At 35.4% G+C, this 21356-nt stretch overlaps 1 protein-coding gene across 1 annotated transcript in view; it reads right to left on the bottom strand.

The window, feature by feature from the left end:
• Positions 1-21356, bottom strand: part of lt (vacuolar protein sorting-associated protein light) — a 108677-nt gene that overhangs the window by 39133 nt on the left and 48188 nt on the right. The window contains exons 8-12 of the mRNA XM_075366554.1: positions 20739-20844; positions 18352-18500; positions 16555-16712; positions 2352-2533; positions 1488-1674 (exon numbers count right to left, since the gene is read on the bottom strand). Of these exons, the coding sequence (XP_075222669.1) occupies positions 1488-1674; positions 2352-2533; positions 16555-16712; positions 18352-18500; positions 20739-20844 (782 nt within the window). The remainder of the gene's footprint in view (positions 1-1487; positions 1675-2351; positions 2534-16554; positions 16713-18351; positions 18501-20738; positions 20845-21356) is intronic.

Here is a 21356-nt window from a genome sequence, read left to right as displayed (position 1 = left end):
ACATTGATGTTTATAACTATTAGATAGATAATAGATCACTCATATAGATAGATATATTAAACATATGGGATTTGTAAATAAAATAATGAGATTGGTTGGTTCAGAAAACTTTTTATTTGCAATCCAATTATACATGGACTCACCTTCAAAATAGTTCCCTTGGGAAGCCATGCAACACTTCAAACGGTTTTCTCACTCTTCGTAGCAGTGTTGGAACTCAGAAACTGAAATATCCTTCAGATAGTCAATTAAATTTTTTTAAAATGTTTTCTACTGTTCCAAAACAGTACAATTGAAAGTGAACAATGAACAATTGAAAAACACCTCAAAAGGTGTTTTTAAGTCAGGAAAAAGACACAGAGACTCAAGTCAGGTGAATAAGGTGGTTGAGGATCTACAGGATTGTTCTTCTTTCCTAAAAACTCATTAATTGAGAGTGCAGTTTGGCAAGGTACATTGTGATGATATGACATCCACGTGTCTTTGGTGTCTGGTCTCATGTGGGCAACTCTTTTCTGCAGTCTTTCAAGGATTTCTCGATAAACATATTGATTAACATATTGAGTCTGTCCTGTAGGCACAAACTCCTTATGGACAATGCTATTACTATCAAAGAAACAAATTAGCATGGTTTTGATTTGCTCATTTTTGCTTTTCTGGGATGTGGTGAGTTTGAAGTGAGCCACTCCTTGCTCTGGCGTTTTGTTTCTGGGTCGTACTCAAATATCCAAGATTCATCACCAGTAATAACATTTTCTTAGAAAATCAGGATCAGTTTCAATTTGCCCTAGAAGACTGCGGCACACTTCCACCCTGTTGTTTTTCTGTTCAACAGTAAGGTTTTTTGGGACCAATTTTGGACAAACAATTTTCACGTCCAATTCATTTGTCAAAATGTGATAGACTGTGGTATAGTTCAAATTCAATTGTTCTGCAATCATTCTGACAGTTTATCACCTGAAAACCACCTACAGTTAACCACCTAAACCTGACAGCAAATCAGAAATCAGAATTGCTTTCATCAATTAATGAATAATATTCAATATCACAAAGCAAGAGAAGAAAAAATTGATCCAGAATTTTTTTTATAAAGTTTTTCTCACAAATTAATTTTTTAAACTATTTTTTTTTTCTTGTGTATGTGTAAATTTACTTGTAATTTTTTACAATATGTGTACTGTTTTTGGACTTTACAGAACCTGTTGTGTGCAATACAATAAAATAAATAATTTCTATAGTATTTATCGGTAAATACTGAAACAAAATAATTTCAGGGATATATCAAAATTGCCCAAGAATTTTATTTACTGATATATCAGGAAATAATTGCAATTAAAATCAAAATTCATAAATAACTTATGCTTAATTCTCTTAGACTTAAAAAGCTATTAAATTGTCTTACCATGATATTTAAAGTAAACTTCTGAATTGTATTTCAACAAATTAAACTAGTGCAAATACATAAATAAAAACAATAACAAACTTACAATAAATAAGTACATCTTATTGTGCTCTAGCTGTTTTATAACCACATCAGGTGAAACATGTTCCTTTTCTATCAACATTGATATAGCTTTTGTAGCATCTAATTCCATTAAACCTTCAATTTTATCATGAATAACATCATAAAGTTTATGCTTATGTATCAATTCAAACACTCCAGTATGATGCAACCTGTACAAATAGTAATTAAACTGAATTTAAAAATAGAAGTTAATTTAAATCTAAACAGCAAAAAAATTAAATACCTGCTATTTCAAATAACAATAATTCAAAGTATGATTGCTGATGTATATTTAGGTATCCAGAAGTTTAAATTATTATTGCTTATAGTAATTTATTTTATTTAATTGTACCTTGATAAATTTTACTCTAATTGTGCCAGGGTCATTCAATAAGAGACAAATGCACATATTTAGAAAAAATCCAAACAAGGATATTTTTAATTTACAGAGTGACATTCATGATCAATTAAAAAAACAAGTAATAACTATATATAAAAAACTATTATCACTTAAGTTTCAGGCCGACTTGAAAAAAATTGTGGACATACATGCAAAACATACAATAGTACTGTATATAGCATTACATTACATAAATATTACAGAATCTATGATAATAATGTTATACAAATATTGAATATTAATATAAACAAAAAAAGAAGTTTAAAATGATATATGGTTCAAAATTACAGCACCAATGAAGTAAATAACACCTACCAGCTACATTTGGTTTCATATTATGAAAAATTTGATCAGTAAATAATTTCATTTCAAGTTTATTGTTAGTATCTACTAGCATTATCTGATGTCAAAGTTAATAAAATTAATGAAACATACAATAAAACTTACTTGAGATACATTGCCAATGCTTTAGCATATTGTCCTTCATGTGAATACAGAATAGCAAGAGCTTCAAGAAATAGAGTTCTATTATCTGATTCTCCAACAAGGTACAGTTCCATTACAGCATTTACAACAGCTGGAACATTGTAAAGCTTTGGAGACCATTTCTTCACTACATCAAGAAAGCCCTGAACAAGGACAAATAATACCAATAAATTCATAACTTAAATTTAAGATTTCTAGGAATCATACATGCTTACTAATAAAACTGAAAAAATCAACAATCACTAAGGATAAAAAGGTCCAAAAAAAAAATTAACGCAGGAATGAAATCCTGATAATAACGTAGCTTAAATGCATGAGAAAATTATTAAGACACATAGTAGAAAATGAAAGGGGAAATTAAAATGAAAAATCAAGAAAAGAACAGTTAATTTTACCAGAAGGGATATAACCTCTAGGAGTTTGTGATAATGCAAAAATATTTTTTGATATCTGAACTAGAATGATTTTAGTTACTCAGATACAGCATAAACTACATTTTCAAGGAACTTCTCATCAAATGTAAAGAAATTACTGAGCAAATATGGCCTCTGTGGCACAAGTGGTAGTGTCTCAGTCTTTCATCTGGAGGTCCTGGGTTTGAATTCTGGTCAGGCACAGCATTTTTCATATGCTACATATCCATATCCCATGCACAAGCTTTGGTTGTGATTTTACATCAGTTTGTTAAATTCAAAACTCATTAACATTAACCACAACCTAAGTACTAATTATTATAATCATTTATGAGCACATAGGATCACTTTAATCAATCCACTAACCAAGTCCCTTTGATGGGACTGTTTGGGTCTTGCTACCCACCCAGTACTTTTTCATACATTCTGATCTTTGTGCCCTTTCTAGTGTTAAAAATGTTCATGTGGAGAGTATTTTTTTTTTGTGAGTGTAAAGCGAGTGTTTTTGTTCTTGATTTTCTTGTTTAATTTTATCTTTTCTGTGATGTCTTCTGGTGTAAGGTCAATTTCCTTCAAATCCTCTCATATTTCTCTGATCCGTCTGCATCCTGTCTTGGTGTTTTTCAAGTCACGATGGTACTGTACTAGCTGTTTCAGAACTCTTGAATCTTGCATCCTCATAATATTTCCAAAAAATCCTAGTCTACTCTTATGCATGGTATCAGTGAAGAGTTCTAACTCTTTGTACATGACTTTGTAAAGCACAATCTGCCACTGCTTGTCTTTCTGGTACTTTTTACTGATGCAGGTTCTTTTATTCTTCTTTTGATTTTCTGAGTCTGTCTCTGATTGTTTGTTCAGGTGGAAGAGTGTTTCTGCTGCATAAATGACTTCTACTTTTTATTCTTATTTGGATTGAGGTTTTTTTGTTTAGCTTGTTGTTATTTTTTCTCCAAGGTATTTAAATTGGGTTACTATTTTGATTTTATTACTGTTTATGTTTACTTCTTTTAATCACATTGGTTTTTGGAGCAAAATTTCTGTCATTTCAAATGATATTTTGAGGCCAAATTTAATTTTCAATGTTTTGAAGTTCTAATATCTGTGGTTTAGCTTCATTAATGTCATTTTCTAGCAGTGTCAAGTCGTCAGCAAAACCCAAGACAGTTTGTTTTGACTTTTTGGCCTGCTTGTACTTTTAGAAGGGCATTTTTTAATCCATTCCCTCACCATCTCTACAGTGCAGTTGAATAACAGTGGTGAGAGCCCATCAAACCCACAGGGTTGGTCTAGTATGAACGTGTCATCCCAAATCAGGTGATTTGGAAGTCCAGCGTTCCAACATTCAAGTCCTAGTAAAGGCAGTTACTTTTATACAGATTTGAATACTAGATCGTGGATACCAGTGTTCTTTAGTGGTTGGGTTTCAATTAACCACACATCTCAGGAATGGTCGAACTGAGACTGTACAAGACTACACTTCATTTACACTCATACATATTATCCTAATTCATCCTATGAAGTAATACCTGAATGGTAATTTCCAGTGGCTAAACAGGAAAAAGAAAGGTGAGAGCCCATCCTGTTTTGACCTCAAATGGTTCCGAAAGCCTGCCTCTGAATTTTACTTTCGACTTAGTGTTTGTGAGTCAGTTTTATCATGTTTATTAATTTGGGATGTAGTCTGAGGTCTCTTAGAATTTTTTCTAGGGATTCTCTGTGGAAGCAGTCATAAGCTTTCTTGAAATCTACAAATGTTATCACCATGTCTGTGTTTCTTTTCCTATTGTAATCCATTATTAGCTTGAGACTCATGATCTCGTCTGGAGAGCTCCTTCAGGGCCTGAAACCTCCGGTATTCTCCTAGTTCTTTGTTGAGTTGTGACCCGATCCTGTTGAGGATGACTCTTGAAAGAATTTTGTACATTATATCTAGGAGTAAGATTTCCCTGTAATTGTTAGGGTCTATTTTGTCACCTTTTTTGTGTAGTGGATTGATAAAGGCTGTCATCCAGTGTTCTAGTAGTTAGTTCTGTGATCCAGATGTTGACATGCTGTTGATGAAGAGCAATTTTTGCTGATCTTCCTGCTGCTTTGTAATTCTTCACTTCACCCAGTGCTTTGCTTGGTAGACTTCTTTTATTGTGGTAGGACTGATGTTTTCTGGGATGTTGGTGTTAATGATTAGATGTTCTGTCAGTTCTTCGTAATTAGATAGATTCGCAAATAGATTTTTAAAGGTTCTATAGTAGTCTCTACTGTGTTTTATTGAATTCTTTTTCTATTGACTTCAGTGTGTCTTTATGGTGCTGTCATTTTATTCTCCTTAAGGTTCAGGCTGTTGCTTTTCTTTGTTTTACTAGTTTTTGGAAGGATGTATCTGATTTTTGGGATTGGTAAAATAATCATGCTTGATGTCTTTTCTCCACTGTTTTGTCACATTCGCTGTTCCAAAGTTGATGTTTTTTATGAGATTTTATTGGGACTAATTCTTCATGATTTGTTTAAGGTTACTGACTAGATCTTCCAGTTTATCTGTTATTATTATTTTTTCCGTTGCTTTTTGGTAATTTTCATTCTTGTTTGGTTGGGTAGGGTCTATTATTCTTTTAGTTTTAGGGGCTTGGTTTTGTTGCTTTCTTTGAAGAGTAAATTAATTTTAATTTTGACTACATAGTGATCTGAGCCTGTACCTCAGAGAACTTGTATCTTGTACATCTCCTTGTGGTGGTGTTTGTCCATGAAGACATAATCTAGTTGCCATTCTCCTTTAGTGTAGTCAGGGTGTTTCCAGATTTTGAGTGTTTTTTAGGTTTCCGCAGAGATCAATGAGTATCTGTCCAGTTTTGTTTGTTTTATTTTAGGTTCTTGTGTTTGATTTCATTTTCTGATGATGTCACAGTATTTTCTTTATCTGCCTAGTTGAGTGTTGAAGTCTCCAATTAATTGTTTAACATGGTTTTTGGAGATGTTATTTATAGTCAGATCAAGTAGATCCCAGATCTCTTCTATTTCTTTACAGTCTTTTAGAGAGTTATTTTTATTATCAGTGGATGCATGGGTGTTTATTATAATGTAGATTTTATTAGATGCTTTTAGGGTGAGTATTCATATTTTTGGGGATTGTGACTTGAATTCTTATAAGGAGTTAATTATTTTGAGGCTGACTAAAATGCCTGTTCCAAACTGTTAAGACGTTTTCACCATTCTTTTCCCAGGTATACCTTTGTACAGCCTATACAGATTAGCTTCCATGGCATCCTGATTGGTATTTCTTATTTCATGCTGAACCATGATGAGAATTTTGTGAAGCCTCTACCTGGCAGTGGACATGAACAGTTGTGTTGTGCTTTGCATACACAGGAAACCAATAAGGACGCTGCTACCTGGCTGAACTAGTTCTACTCTACGATGACTTTACTCTATGGTTCAGTCTACAGTGACATAGACAATATTCTACAAATAGATAAGTTATAACCAGTGTTATAACCTTTTTTAAAAATCTATTTAATTACTATTTAACCTACTTTTATTTTAAATACTGTTCAATTTTTTTTCGTTTTTTTTTTAACTAGTGTTTAATATTAGTTAAATCTGTAAATTTTAATATTTTGATTTAAATCTTACAACAAAGTAATTCTATTATTACAGAACTTATTTTATTCAATGCTGAGCATTAACTAGTGTCTAGTAGTAATTAAATTAATTTTTCTTAAATATAAAACATCTGTACATAGATAGAGACTTTTCAGGTATAATCACGGCCTTATATTTGCAATATACGCTAATGTAAGCCATCATTTATTTAATCTTTAATTGTTTTAATTAAGTGAATTTATTTCTAAAGCGAATCCAATTTTAAAGTAGTTTTAAATTTAAGTTAAGTTAATGGTGAATAGTCGCCCACCTCTTCCTCATTCTCTCTCCCCAGAACCTTCCAAAAGAGAAGTTCTAAGCATGAGAGCCCAAAAGAGGATCAATCGCAAGATGTTGGTAGCCTTGGACAATGAGTCCACGAAGCCAGCCACACCTAATGGTGGTCTGGTAACGGCAGCCGCCACCAAGGTTGTAGGAAAAAACCTCCGGTCGTGAAGCAGGAGAAAATCCTGCCGATCATGTTGGACTGCCCTAGGGCGTGGGGCTCACATTGCTAAGAGCCATATCCATATCTGCCATAGTCCGGGGGGCACCTGGTCACAAAGAGCACAGGGCTTTCAGTAAGGCTGCAGTTAAGCAGTGAAGGTGATTTCCAGTAAGTGCAGAGCTTTCTGCACTAGAAGGGCATCGTCTTTAACACATATCAGTTCCCTAAGGAGAGGGAGCTTAAAGTCGTGGTCCGGGGCATCCCCTTTGGGACCACTTGTAACAAAGTGAGCGAGGATCTTTTCTCACTTGGCTTCGACGTGGCATCGATCAAAGATTTGACCGCAGGGGATGGTAGAGAAACCTCTACATGCCTTATGGCACAGAGAACGCCAGCCTCCAGGGGCATCTACGATCTGGACAACCTGTTTCATTGCAAATAACAGTGACTGCATTTGTGTCATGAGGGCCCCCCCTTCAATGCCACAGATGCCAAAAAGTTTGGCCACTTGTCGAACTATTGCCGCAGGGCAAAGCTCTGGGTAAAATGTGGTGGTGACCATGAAATGGCATCTTACCTTAAAATGCACGAACAGCCCACCTCATGTGCCACCTACAAGGGGCCACACCCAGCCAATTACAGGGGATGTCCTTATTATAAGGAACAACTGACCACACAGAAGGGCACCCTTCGAAAATGCATAGTCACTGATAGGCATAGCTGGGCGCAGGTTGCCAGTGGGGTAAAACCAAACCCCCAGCTTCAAGTGGCTATGCCCGTGGCCATAGCGGCAGTGGGAAATGAAAAGCCACAATTTCCCACACTACAAAAGCCCCAACAGGCTCTGGCGACAAACAAGGTCGAGGCTGTAAACCTGGCTAAACCCAAATCCAAGACTGTCCCACGAGTGACAAAAGAAACCAGCAATGGGTGATCACCAAGCCTCAACCTGCAAGAGCTCCTGAGGCTCTGTGCCCACCAAAGGTAACATCAAATACACCCACCTATCCCATAGGAAAAAAGCCATAGGCCGCGCCCTTGAAGGAGAGCACCAGGAATGACTTCCCATTAAGGATGTCAATAAAATAAGTCCTGCTCGAGATTTTGGCAGTACTGCCCCTCTTGTTGCAGGTGGAATCTATAAGGGACCTACTCCAGTTCCTGATTAAATGCCTTACGAGCTTACTTACCCGGTACGGTTAAGTAAACTTGCGGCTGCTGCAATGGAACACACATTCTGTAGCAGGCAAGATGGTGGAGCTATACCATCTGGCCGAAGACCTACAAATTGATGTGATACTGTTAGCAGAAACGCATCTCATCAAACCAGACAAATCACTGAGCCTTTGGAACTATTTTACCTACAGAATCAATAGGGTAGTGCCACGCGAAAGCCACATCAGTGGCAGAATGGCTATCTTAGTCCACAGATGAATCATGCATACATGGGTTGGGGTCTAAATAGTCATCATGGAACAAACCTGTATACATGTGCAACATCTAGGCACAGTAAACAGACTGGTCTGGACATATAACAGGCAGAACTCAGCGGTACCCGGTGCTGACCTGGTTGTCATGCTGGAAAATATAGGATGTGCCCATGATACTCATGGGCGACCTCAATTCTAAGCACATGTCTTGGAATAGCAACTTAATAAATTCTAATTCTAATTCTAATTCTGGTGTTGGCAGTACCAACACCATTTGTGATAGAATAAATCGAGGACCATTCTCCAGTTTTACTGGAGTTGGGCCTAATAAGGGCTGAGCAAGACCCCCATCAATATCCCGTAAATCAGTGAACTAGAGAAAGTTCTATGAGGGTCTCCAATGGAATTATTGGCTGGTAGTTTTAGAACTCCTGACCCACCGGAGGAAATCAACAACAAGGTCGATCGCATCACGAAGCATGAGAAGACCGCACGGCTTTTCCGTAATGAACTCCCACCTGACACCTTCAAAGCAATATTGGAGAAGCGCCAGCTGAGGAGGAGATACTGCCTCACCCTGTCCCCCAATGAAAGTGAACATTTTACAGATAAACAGACAGGGTGGAATTACTACTGACAAAACATCATGAAGAATCTTGGAGAGATTACTTTGTCTCGATATCGGACATCTCTTCGGTGTTCAAGTTGAATAAATGGCTATGCAAAGGAAAGAAGCCTTGCCACCCAGTGCTTGGATGAGTTTCTTGGCTTATTCCAAGCAGAGGTCTTCACAGACACTCTGGAGGTACAGTTCACTCCAAACCCCGCCAGCCCAAAAAATGACCATGCAACCAATGTCTTTTCTCGCAGACTACTTTGCTCAGGCAGAGGATGCCCCCTGCGAAATAGACTGTGTCACTGAAGCAGAAGTGACCGTGGCTATCAAGGCTACAAGCCCCGATAAGTCTCCAGGGGTGAACAGGATCAAGGCCCAAGCGTACCGGAACATTCCCTCATTCTCATAGCGACCATGGCCACCCTTTTTACATCCATTTTGTACATAGGGTATTTTCCAGATTGAAACAGGTAGAACAGCAAAAGTGGTATGCCTGCCCAAGCCAGAGAATAGTTTACTTTTCCTGCAGAAATACAAACTGATCTCTTTTCTACCTGTATTGTTGAAGCTGTTCGAAAGAGATATCCTCGAACGACTTCGGCGATGCTTGGGGCCAGAGGTTTGGCCTGAGCAGTTAGGGTTCAGAGAGGACCACTCAACGACCCTTCTCCTAGTTCGACTGGTGAACAGCCTTGACCGCAGTCGTATTCTTGGATGTGGCTAAAGCTTTCAATAAAGTTTAGCATGACTGCCTACTATATAAACTCGCTCACATAATTCCTGGCCATCATGTCAAGCTACTGGGAAGACAGTTTGCAGTACGCATTGGGGGTTCTTTATCATCTACTAGGGTAATAACCGCCAAAGTTCCCCAGGGGACAGTCCTTTCACCATTTCTGTACATTGCAAATACAAATGATATATTGTTGAAGGAAGGCATTAGCAACGCTTTATATGACAAAAACACGGCATACTATTATGAATCCTGAAACGTAGATTACATGGTTGAGAGACTCCAACGGCAGCTGGATTTAGTGAAGCAGTGGCTTAATACGTGGAGAATCAGGGTCAATAGGGAAAATTCCATGGCCATGTTATTCACATACAAGAGATGCACTCTGGCCAGACAGCTGGAAATCTCAGGGGAAAAAATACCCTTTGGGACAAAAGTTAAGAATCTAGGAGTAGTCCTGGATAAATGGCTTACCTTAAGGGAACATGTGAAGTATGCGACCCAGAGGGCAAAGGTTGCCAGGGTTCCTTATACCCAGTGCTAAACTGAGCCAGGCCCATTCCGCTGGCGACTAAAATACTTTATATCAAGTCTTGCCAATTCTGACATATGCCTACCGAGCATGGGAGTAAAAACTGGAGGCATGGGGCGAAAAAGCTGGAGGTTGTCCAAAACATGGCGTTGCGAATGATTTTCAGAGTGCTGTGGTTTGTCAGAAACACCACACTTCATGACACAGGTATAAAAACCGTGTAAGAGGTGGGCATAGCACAGGCATACAGACTGTTTGGAAGAGTGGCCATGTCCAAGCACAGCCATCTCAGGGACATCTGCCGAGAGGACACTACACTGCAGGGTGCAAGGAAAAGGCCTCACACCGTGTTAAATGGACCACCATGAAAAGGCACGATGAGGGCTGAGTATGAAAAACTAGGCCAGGAGCCTTTATATGGGTGATCCAACAGGGAACCCCTAGAAATGATTGCGAGCCTTTACAGTCATTAAAAAGAGACATCTGCGTAAATTTATATACTGAGTGTAAGGTTTCCACAGTTCTTATAAGCCTGTACATGTGTTTTTTTTCATATACTTGTGCGAGTGATTAACTGTGTTATGTTGCACTCCACAGGTGACCTCAAAAGGAATACGTCAAGAAGCTGCTACCTGACTAAACCCTTTTTATTCACTTTTATCCCTTTCATCTGAATAAATTTTTGAACCAAAATTAATATAGAAAGACAGTCGGCAGGCAAGTTCCCCGCACATAAGTCTATGAACAAAAACGGAACCCGCTTAATCGAACTCTGTCAAAACAATTTAAAAATCATGTCTATCTCCCTCAGGAAAAAACCAAAGAAACAAAAAACTTGGCGATCCCCCATTCACCAATTAGGAGAATATCAGATTGACCACGTTGCAATAACCTATGACCTTCATAAGGAAATAGATGACGTTCAGGTATGAAAAGGAGCAAACATTTATTCAGATCACTACCTGACAAGAATGAAGATTAAATTTACTCCTAGACGTAAACATACCAGGAAACAATTGATAATCTCAAGATTTGATGTAAAGAAGATTAAAGGATTAAAAATCACGGAGAAATGGGAGGAACAACCTGCAGAAAATTGGCAGGAATTTAGGTTTAAAATTATTCAAACAGCTAGAGAGCAGATTTCCCTTAAAAAAAACCTAAACATCCGTGATGGAATCAAGAATGTGAAATAACCCTAGAAAAAAGAAAGATAGATTTAACGACTACAATACAAATAAAACAGAGGAAACAAGAGAAATTCCTAAAAATTTGAAGGGAAACAAACAAATTATACAACAAACCCAAAGAAAATGCGTCAATGACCAGAGATGCGATAGAAGCAAATCTTAGAAATTACAACACACGCGATTTTTATAAGACATTTACTTCACAAATCAAAGGGTACACCCCACATAAACTCTGCTGCAAGAGACAAAACGGTAAACTGGCTCTCACAAACAAAGGAAATTGTCAGGAACTTGCAGTATATTTTGAAAAACTGTTAAACTACCTCGAACCGAAAGAAAGACACCAAGTATCACAGAGAAAGTTTCCCTTGCCCCAAATCATTGAAATTTTATGCCATATTCAAAAACTCAAAGACAATAAGGCCCAAGAAGATGGAATAATAGCCGAACTCCTGAAGAATTTAGTACCCAATTCTCTTAAGGAAATCATAAAAATTATTCAAGACATCTGGCAAACAGAAAAGATCTCAGAAGACTGAAAAACTGCTTTAATTCACCCATTATATAAGAAGGGCGACAGGACAGATGTATACAATTAAAGAGGAATTTCCTTTTACCGGTCACATACAAAATCCTATCATCCTGCCTCTTAACTAGAACACAAGAACAGCAGGAACCATACCTATCTGAATATCAAGCAGGCCTTTAGACCTAACAGGTCATGCCCAGAACAGATCTTCAGCCTGAAAACAATAATCAAAATTAAAAAAAAACAGAAGCAAACCCATGATCTGCATATTTGTAGATTTCAAAAAAGCCTACGACTCCATAGACAGAAATCTCTTTTACAAATTCTAAAAGAGAAAGGACTAGATCAGAAAACTCGGAGATTAATAGAACAAACATTAACTGGAACTAAATCTAAAATAAAATTTATGGGCGAAATCTCAGAACCCTTTGAAATTAAGAAGGGAGTGAAACAAGGGGATGGACTCTCTCTTCTGCTATTTAACATCACATTGGACAAACTGATGAAAGAGTGGGAAGATACACTCAAACAACAAAAATACTGGAAATCAATTTCATTGGGATTTGTGAAATTAAATTTAAGTATCCCTTACCTGGCATTTGCAGATGATTTGTCAATCCTTGTGGAAGATGAACGGACTGCAATAAAACAAATAGAAACACTCAAGGAATGTGCAGAAAAAGTGGGACTACAAATTTCGTTTGAAAAAACAGTATTCATCTGCTCCAGAATAGAAATCCCAAATTTAAACACAAAATATGGAGTAATAAATAAAGTCCCTCGCTTTAAAAAATACCTTGGAGAATTTATTATGCTGAACAGCTCTGAGAAACCAAGACAATTCGACCATCTGCAGAAGGTCAGGAAAGCTCTAGGTTCAGTGTAAAATCTCTATAAGAAATCTCTCTCATGCCAAACAAAAATTCGGCATTACAACACAGTTATTAAACCCACAGCATTATATGCTAAAAGGAGAACCGAAATAAAAGAAATAAGGAAACAGGAAAGGAAGATTATAAGGAAATTACTGGAACCGAGACAAACTGAAGGATACAGATTACAACTGTACAAAATTGTTGAAACATACTCTAATATCGAAACTGACATAAGGAAAAGACAAATGAAATTCTTCAGACACCTTTGCAGGCTGCCGGAAAACCAACTGACCAAATGAATAATCACGTACTTAACATCATTGAAAGTTGCAATCCCCTGGCTCGCAGAAACAAGAAAATATTTGGCAGAAACAAGAAAATATTTGAATACGCCGGAATTACAGTGGAGGGGATCTTAAGACAGAAACACATATAAAAATTAAATAGATAAATGGGAATTTAAACCAGAAGTGCCGAAGCCTAAACAACATCGTCTGAAATGGTCTGAAGTATGGATCAAGGCCTTTTCCAAAAGAATGAAAGAATTTTGGAGGGAAAAGAAGAATGCCAAGCGAAAGAAATATGAATCATGAATGCTTAACGTCTTCAATTGGGAAGTTCTCGACTTATAATTATAATAATAATAATAATAATAATATTGTAACTAGCTTAATAAAAATTAAACATTTGGTTATGTATCGTGCTCCTCAGATGACCTAAACAGGAAACCAGTAGGACGCCACTACCTGACCAAATCCTTTTTATTCACTTTTATCCAGTTCATTGAAATAAATACTTGAACCAGTATTAATTTAATCTACCCCATTGTAATACCTTACAATACTGTATATATAGATAACCTATTTTAATATTCTTTATTATTACAGGTAACATGTACTATTTGACTAGTGTTCACTATTAGTAAACACTTAACTCTTCAACAAGATAAATTAAATAAAAAATTTGTTGTTAACCTTTATTTAAAATAATCTACTGAATCTGTATTTAAGTCAATACTATCTTAATTAATATTTCTCAATATTACAGAATTTTGTTTTTTGTGCATGGGAATGCAAAGCATGATTTTGCCAAAGCATCCATAGCATGAGGTGTACGTACAAGGTTGTAATCATATATATGCTGCCTTATAAGATATAAATCCCCACCAAATTTACATGCTAAATTTTATGAAACCCCAATATGTAGGTAGGTTAAAACATAACACTGTGTTCTTTCGCTTTGGATGTTATGTGTGAGACTTGTCATATTGCCCGTAATGAGGTTTGTTATCGTATGTTCTATAATGCAATATACAACTGCAATGTAGGGGATGCTTTCTTGTTTTGTCTGTTTCAGTTCTGTTGCAGATGAAATAGAACAATGCAATGGTCACACAGTACCCCTAAACCCGTCCTGAACACATGTGTGTCTGGATGATTTTAAAATTAAATTTTTCTCAAAAAGAAACCTTCACTTGATCAAATAAAATGATTCAATCAATTTCACACCCAACATTCACGAACATGAAATTTGTTAAAACAAAACTATAAGATACCTAACCATCCTCCATCCTAATCCAAGAAGAAGACCCAAGAAGACATCCACATTGTGACGTTACTGGTTGCCATATCACCCCCTCTGTTCCAAGCCCTGAGGGGCTTTACCAGAGGTCGTCTTTAGACCCTCTAACTGATTACATCTCACAGTCATCAGCCAGGCCTTGGTTGGGATGCCACTGATGTAAATGCCTCAGCAGACATTTGCATCAGTAAAATACAAATCAAATTTCGCTTTCATGTAGGCCTCAAATAGACATCTTCACATCCAACCTAACATGATTCCTTCAAACTAACTGACCGAAACCGCGGAAGCGTGAACCCTGCGCCTAGTCCAGATTTGACAGCACTGTTCGTGACTGTGAATGCCTCAGAAAATTAACGAGTTGAAAGTTAAATCAGTGCTACACTCATACCAATAAAAATTATGTTTTACGCAACATAGAAATTCAAACCTGTACCATAAGTAGACCAATTTAGGTCACGTAACAAGGGCAATGTAACCTCATTCCGGTCCGTGCAGGAGCTGGAGGACAAATCCTGCAACCCCAACCTAGTCCCATCATGGAGTCTCATGCATCATTTCCAAGTCACAACCAGGACCACCACCAGTGGAGTGAAGCCAAGCACCCTGGTTGCATGAGCTACTATACCCCTGCTGCACAGCCGCCCGCCCCCACCAGCAAGAGTCCCAAATTAAATCACAAACAACACCAATATAACCGTGGCATGATGCCATTGCGCCTACCTCCAACCAATCCAATGCCTAAGCCAGAACCCTATCACGATCAAGAACCAGCGAACAGCAAAAATCGTGGAAGAAAACCCCAGCAGCCATTCGACAGAAAAAAGAAGAGGCTCGCCCTTTTCCGGCCACAGGACTATTCAAGGATTACGGCTGTAAATAATTTACAGCTATTTTACGGAAAGGCAGGCTACAGAAGAAAAGAAAGAAGAATGAAAATCAATCCACCAACACAAAGAGGAATCCGGCACGACAGGGCCCAGCAGAGATGCAGTAACCAAGACAGCCTAAGTGAAGGAAGACTACAAACTCCAACTTTACTTCCCTAACACCACCTCATTCACCTAACTTACAATTATGGCCCCAGCCAGCACATTGTCTCCCTCCAGAAAGGGAAGTGCATTGCTTCCTCCAAACACTAGGGCCCCCTCCCGAAAGGCAAATTCCTGTTAGGTCAAAAGGTACTAGCACCGAAAAGACTTCAGAAGATAGACTGAAGGAGAATCATGCTGCGAGTATGAAGCTCGTATACAGCAGGTCTCCCACGATCTGTCCCGGTCAACTATTTCTCATTGGTCTAAAGGACTGGAACACAAATACCAAATACATCCATAAATAAAAAACATAAAATCTATAACAGCCACGAATTAAATAATAACGCACCTCATAAAAGAAAGACACAGCAGCAAGGAACATTTGTCCAGATTCTGCGATTAGTAGGAAGGGAAAAAACTCCCACTATCTTTGCATTCTGTACAGTTTCGAGAATTTTGTGTTGGTCCATTAGGCCAGTTATTATTTTTAGTTTACTAGTCTGCATGAGCAAGTTTACATTGTGTGTGGAAATGTAGGTAATTTGCTTTGGTTTGATTTTAGACTTTGTATTTTTCTTGTTCATGTGTGTAGTGTTGAAGCGTCCTAATCTTCTGATTGTGTTATCTTCTAAGTGGCAGCCCACTGTATACAAATCCTGCCTTCTCTGAACTCTGGTGTTGCTTGGTTCAGCCGGTGGAGTATTCCTTAAAAGACCTTTCATGGTTGCTGTCAAGGGGTCACCTGTGGTAATTCCTGAGTTACAACTATAGATGTGATCTAGTGAGATGCGATTTGATGATAAATGATGCTGTGAAGTTTTTTAGACTCAGTTCACTGGACAAATTTCTCCTACTTTTTCTGGATATATCAGGCACACTTCGTGGAGGATCAATCCAACTTTTGTTAAAGTTGTTATTTTAGAGAAATGTTACGTTAAGTCTGATCCTAATTACAACCCTAAGTATTAATATTACAACAAACAGTTTATTTATATCCATTTGCTTCTAATAATGGTAATTTGTTACCTGCAAATGATCTATCATCAATCAATTATGATAAAACCAAATATGTGATATATTTAAACTTTCAGAGAGATTCGACATATATTTTATCCTTATATTTATACATCACAATAGCAATATTTACCACTGGATCCATTTTGAGGTACTCATACAACACCATTTCATATATTTGAGGATCCAAATGATGGTCATTATCTCGAGGTAAATATGGACTGACAGCTCTTAATTGGTGTACTCGAGCAAACTTGAACACTTCCTCTTCCCACAGCTGTTTGTCTTTACCTATTTAAATAAAAATTACAAAAAAACTGTAATATAAATAATACTGTAATAAAATGGACACACTTATTTATATCAAAAATAAAATAATGCCATTTCACTCACAAAAAAAACCTTAAAATATTATGATTCTTTCCATTATACACACAAATCCACTCTATATTTTTGTAAAATTGTCTAGTTAAATCAATGAATGCTAGCAAAAAAATATTTATTTGGAACAGTACTGAACCTTCATAAATTAAAACAATTTCACTCACGCGTGTGTACAAGCACACACACACACATATATATATATATATATATTGTTGCCACATGCTTTGCTTCATGTTGATGGGCACACTACTAGCAGAAGACGCAATGCCATGGGGAGCTGCAGTTCACATATTCACATGCACACACGCTCCCTTCATCAACCCAGCCATCCTCTGCTGAATGCGTAGCACCCCACCATAAGCCGATGCTATAAGTAGCACCAGCCTGCTGCTATAAGTAGCAGCAGAAAGGCAAAGATATTCACTCTCAAACCACTATCAGGGAAATAACAAGCAGAAAGAAGTTTCCTGGCTGGCTCAATGTGACACCTCCTGGCAGATGTCAACATCGCCAGAGCATCAGCTCCGGCCAGTCCACAGAGCGAGTTGCAGGGTGTGGACAGCACATTTCCATCCAACCCTACCAGATGTCTGGCAGGCTGGGATGTGCCATCACAGTAATCCGGCAACAACATATATGTACATGTGTTTATATATATAACATAGATAATAACAAACAGAAAGATAATGACTCATCCTCTCCGGTTTAGAAGTTGCGTGAACAGTTTATTAAAGATCTCAATAAAAGTATACTTTTTATTAAAACTGTTTATTTGAAAAATATGAGTAAATATGAAATGACAAATAGCAGGTGCATTATTTAACTTGTTCATAGTTTATCACATTATTATAGTCTCATCACTATAGCCAACTAGACCTGCAATTATGGAATGACCTGGATTTTCATGGAAATTTAATTGATAATTTTCTGATGTTTAATTACCCATTTATTATATGTTGTATAAATGCACCCCATATTAAGCCAGTATAGCATGATGGGCAGCAACTTTATTAATCATAATTCAGGAATCTATCAAAAGTTTTAATAAACCTGCCTTTACCATAAGATTTAAATTTATATGTCTGTTATTAAAATATTTTTTACTTACAATTACTTAAAATTAGTTATTTTGTAAATATAAATTTAATATTGAAATTGTATAAGTAAGAAGGAAATAAATAAAAAAATAAAATACACTAGACTATTTGTCAATTATATTGTCATTTTATACAATTATCAAATAATATTTTTATTATTTTTTGAAACTAAACAGAAAGGGATGGAGATTATATACTCCCCAGTTTTTTAGTTTTTTAAACAACCCATCAAAGAAAATGTTTTTAAAAACTGCTATGATTAAACAAATTCTATCTATTAAAAAGTAAAAAGAGAAAGAAAAGGGCAAGAGGAGTTGGGAAAAAATTTTATTCACAATTATTTCTGATATACTCTTATAATTTATTTTATGACAGCATAAAACTATTCATTATCCAACAAACATCTTATGAATTTTATCTAATAATTACAAATTTGTAAGATAACTTACCAAGTATTTTGCTGCATAGTTTTGCTGCTGGCTGATATTTTTTTAATGATAAAAGATGATCTAAGTATGTTCGACCTACACTAAGCATTGAGTGTCTTCTTAATTCTTTATTTCCATTACTTACTGCTTCCATAGCCATTTCAAATTTACTGAAAAATAAATTAGTGTATCAAGCATGTTTTACCTAAATCTGTCACACTGTACAATTTTATACTGACACTGGTTGTTTGGGCAGAAAACCTAATGTAAGGAATACTTTTCTAATTTTTTGGTAGAAACTTTAGTAAAAAAAAAAATTTTCCATAGATACAAATTACATCAAAGCTTACAAAATTAAAAAAAATAAAATTATCTTTAGATTCATTGCTATGTGAAAAATGTATAGTAAAATATAAATGAATAATTTTATTTTAATAATAAGTTGCTAAGAATATGACAAGTGTTCACTAAGTGATATGTGACTTGCAAATACAAAGACTACATACTAGATATCAATGTTACAAAACTATGTCTTACATTTTTTGATATACATCTTTAATGACAATCTTTTTTTAGGGGGATTTTAACTGACTTTAGATTCAAATAAATTTTTTTTCTTTTTTTTTGTTTAACCTCTGGGACCACCACAGAGGATGAGATGAATGATTTGTAGTGTGTGTGAAAATGCCATGCCTGACTGGGATTCAAACCCAGGACCTCCGGATGAAAGGCCAAGATGCTCCTTCTTGCACCACAGGGGCCAGCTTCAAATAAAATTTGGATGTTAATTAATGTCCTTAGTCATTGGCAAAACTATTATCACCAATGCCTATGATGTTAATTAATTCCTTGTTTTAAATTGTGGTTTCTTCTGTGATTTTTTAAAAATTGTTATTTATCTTAAGCAATCTTTTGTAAACAAATGAAGATTGACTTCTAGAGACCTTTTTGTTTTGTAAGAAAAAATAAAACAAATTTTGTGAGTTATAATAATAATTTAGTAGATGTGTTTATTCTAATTTTATGCATACTATCCAATAAATAGCATAATTATTAATTTTAAAAAGTAATCTATCTTTTAGAATGCTTGTAAGGCTTTGAATTTATACTTAAAACTTACGGTATGCATTAGAATTTTTTTTAATTCTGAATATATTTTGTAATAAAAGTTTAAATTCCAAACAAAAATTTCTAAATCTAGTAAAACACTTTGTTTTGTACTATAATACTACGTTCATAAAGCCTAAATTTACAGATAAAAATAAATCAATAATAAAAGTAATTATTATAATAAAACTGTGAGTCCTACTCCTAAAACAAAATTATATGAAAATAAAAAATGCAACATGCAAAGAATGATAAAACTAATTAAATATCTCTCAATAATCCCTAGAATAATAAAAATGTATCATTATTTTTGAAGCTTTTTTTGAGCAGGCAGTCAGATATATTATTTGAGCTTTATTACAGATATTAATTTGCATGTTGGAAGTCATAGGCTTATTGAATTTACTAACTAAATTTTTTTCTGATGGGAAATTCAAAATTACTTTTAGATTACATCAAATTTGCAACATTCTATGCCTTATTTTATTTACATGCTTTATACATAATAAAAAGTAAAACAAAATGTTGCAACAGGTTGAATTGCTTATTATTAAAAAAATCATTATGAGTTAGACTGCTAGTAATACTTTAATGCACTGACCAAATGAAATAAGCTCTTAAAACTTTATTACTACAATACAATATAGCACTACTACTTCATACCAAATTAAGGAAAATCAAATAAATAGAATTATGAAACAAGAAAACAGATATAAAAACTAAACAGTACAGTATATATTTTTTTATTAACAAAAAAATATTCATATCAACACTACCAACACTTACACATGCTAGTACAAAAGAACTAGACATAGCAGGAGGTTTTTTTTAAAAGGAACAAAAATATTTCACAGAAGTATTATTTTTTGATGACAACAGAGTGTGAGGGAGAGTCTGTTCGCTAACAAAGACTAAATTCACTGTGTAACAAAACAGACCCTTCATAATTGACTAGGTATAGACAAATGTTTTAGAAATTATGATTAACAAACAAAAATGTAAATATTCCAAATTTGTGAATTTTAATAAATATTTGCAATCATTACTAACAGCAACTGTGAACATTAATTTATATAGCATGGGTCACATTAATATTAAAATATCAAGTTACAATCTCTCTCTTCACCTGTCTATGCCAAATTCTGATTAAACAATTTCATAAATGATAATCTGATTATGAATTTCTAAGCAAAATCAATTTGTTGTAAGGATAATTTCTAATGCTAAATGCATTGAATGCATTTTGCATTATTTAAAATAATACATGTTGGATATTTGAAATGTATTCAAAAAATATTTACCAATGTTGAAGAAGCCAATCTACTCTGTCATCTGCATTATATGGACTAGCAACCACAATATCTTTAGGGCTGACAACTACATACCTATTCTCTTCCAGAAGGCACTCTGAAATTATAATAAATGCCAATATGAAAATAAATATAAATGTATAAATAATAATATAATATGTACACTAGGCCTACAATGTAAGCCTATATGAATCATTTGTTTCAACACGATTGTAAAGAACAAAAATACTTATTCAGCAAATTTAAAAAATATAACAAAATGACATTATGTATACTTTCATTTATAAATGTAAATATAGATTCCTAAATTTCCAAACACACAATTAAATTCATTTATCAAAACAAAAACTAAAGTAAACATATAAAAAAAAAAATCATTTTATTGAGAAAATCTATAATTTCAGACTATTTTAACATATGAGGCATATTTATAAAATAAGGGCCGTCGACTTATATTTAAATATTAGTGGGTCTGAACACCATTTCACGCATGCAGGGCCATCTATCATCTATTTATGAAGCCACTACAGTTGTTGTTTTGATTCAGTAGCCGTTTGCCGGTGAATGCAGATCGCAATGTCTGCGACAATCGTTCCTCCCACCAGTTGT

The sequence above is a fragment of the Lycorma delicatula genome, chromosome 1 (genome assembly GCF_047948215.1).
Source record: "Lycorma delicatula isolate Av1 chromosome 1, ASM4794821v1, whole genome shotgun sequence".
In the NCBI taxonomy this organism is placed as follows: Eukaryota; Metazoa; Arthropoda; class Insecta; order Hemiptera; family Fulgoridae; genus Lycorma; species Lycorma delicatula.
The sequence above is the reverse complement of the archived record's forward strand: the minus strand, read 5'-3'. Positions and strand labels throughout refer to the sequence as shown.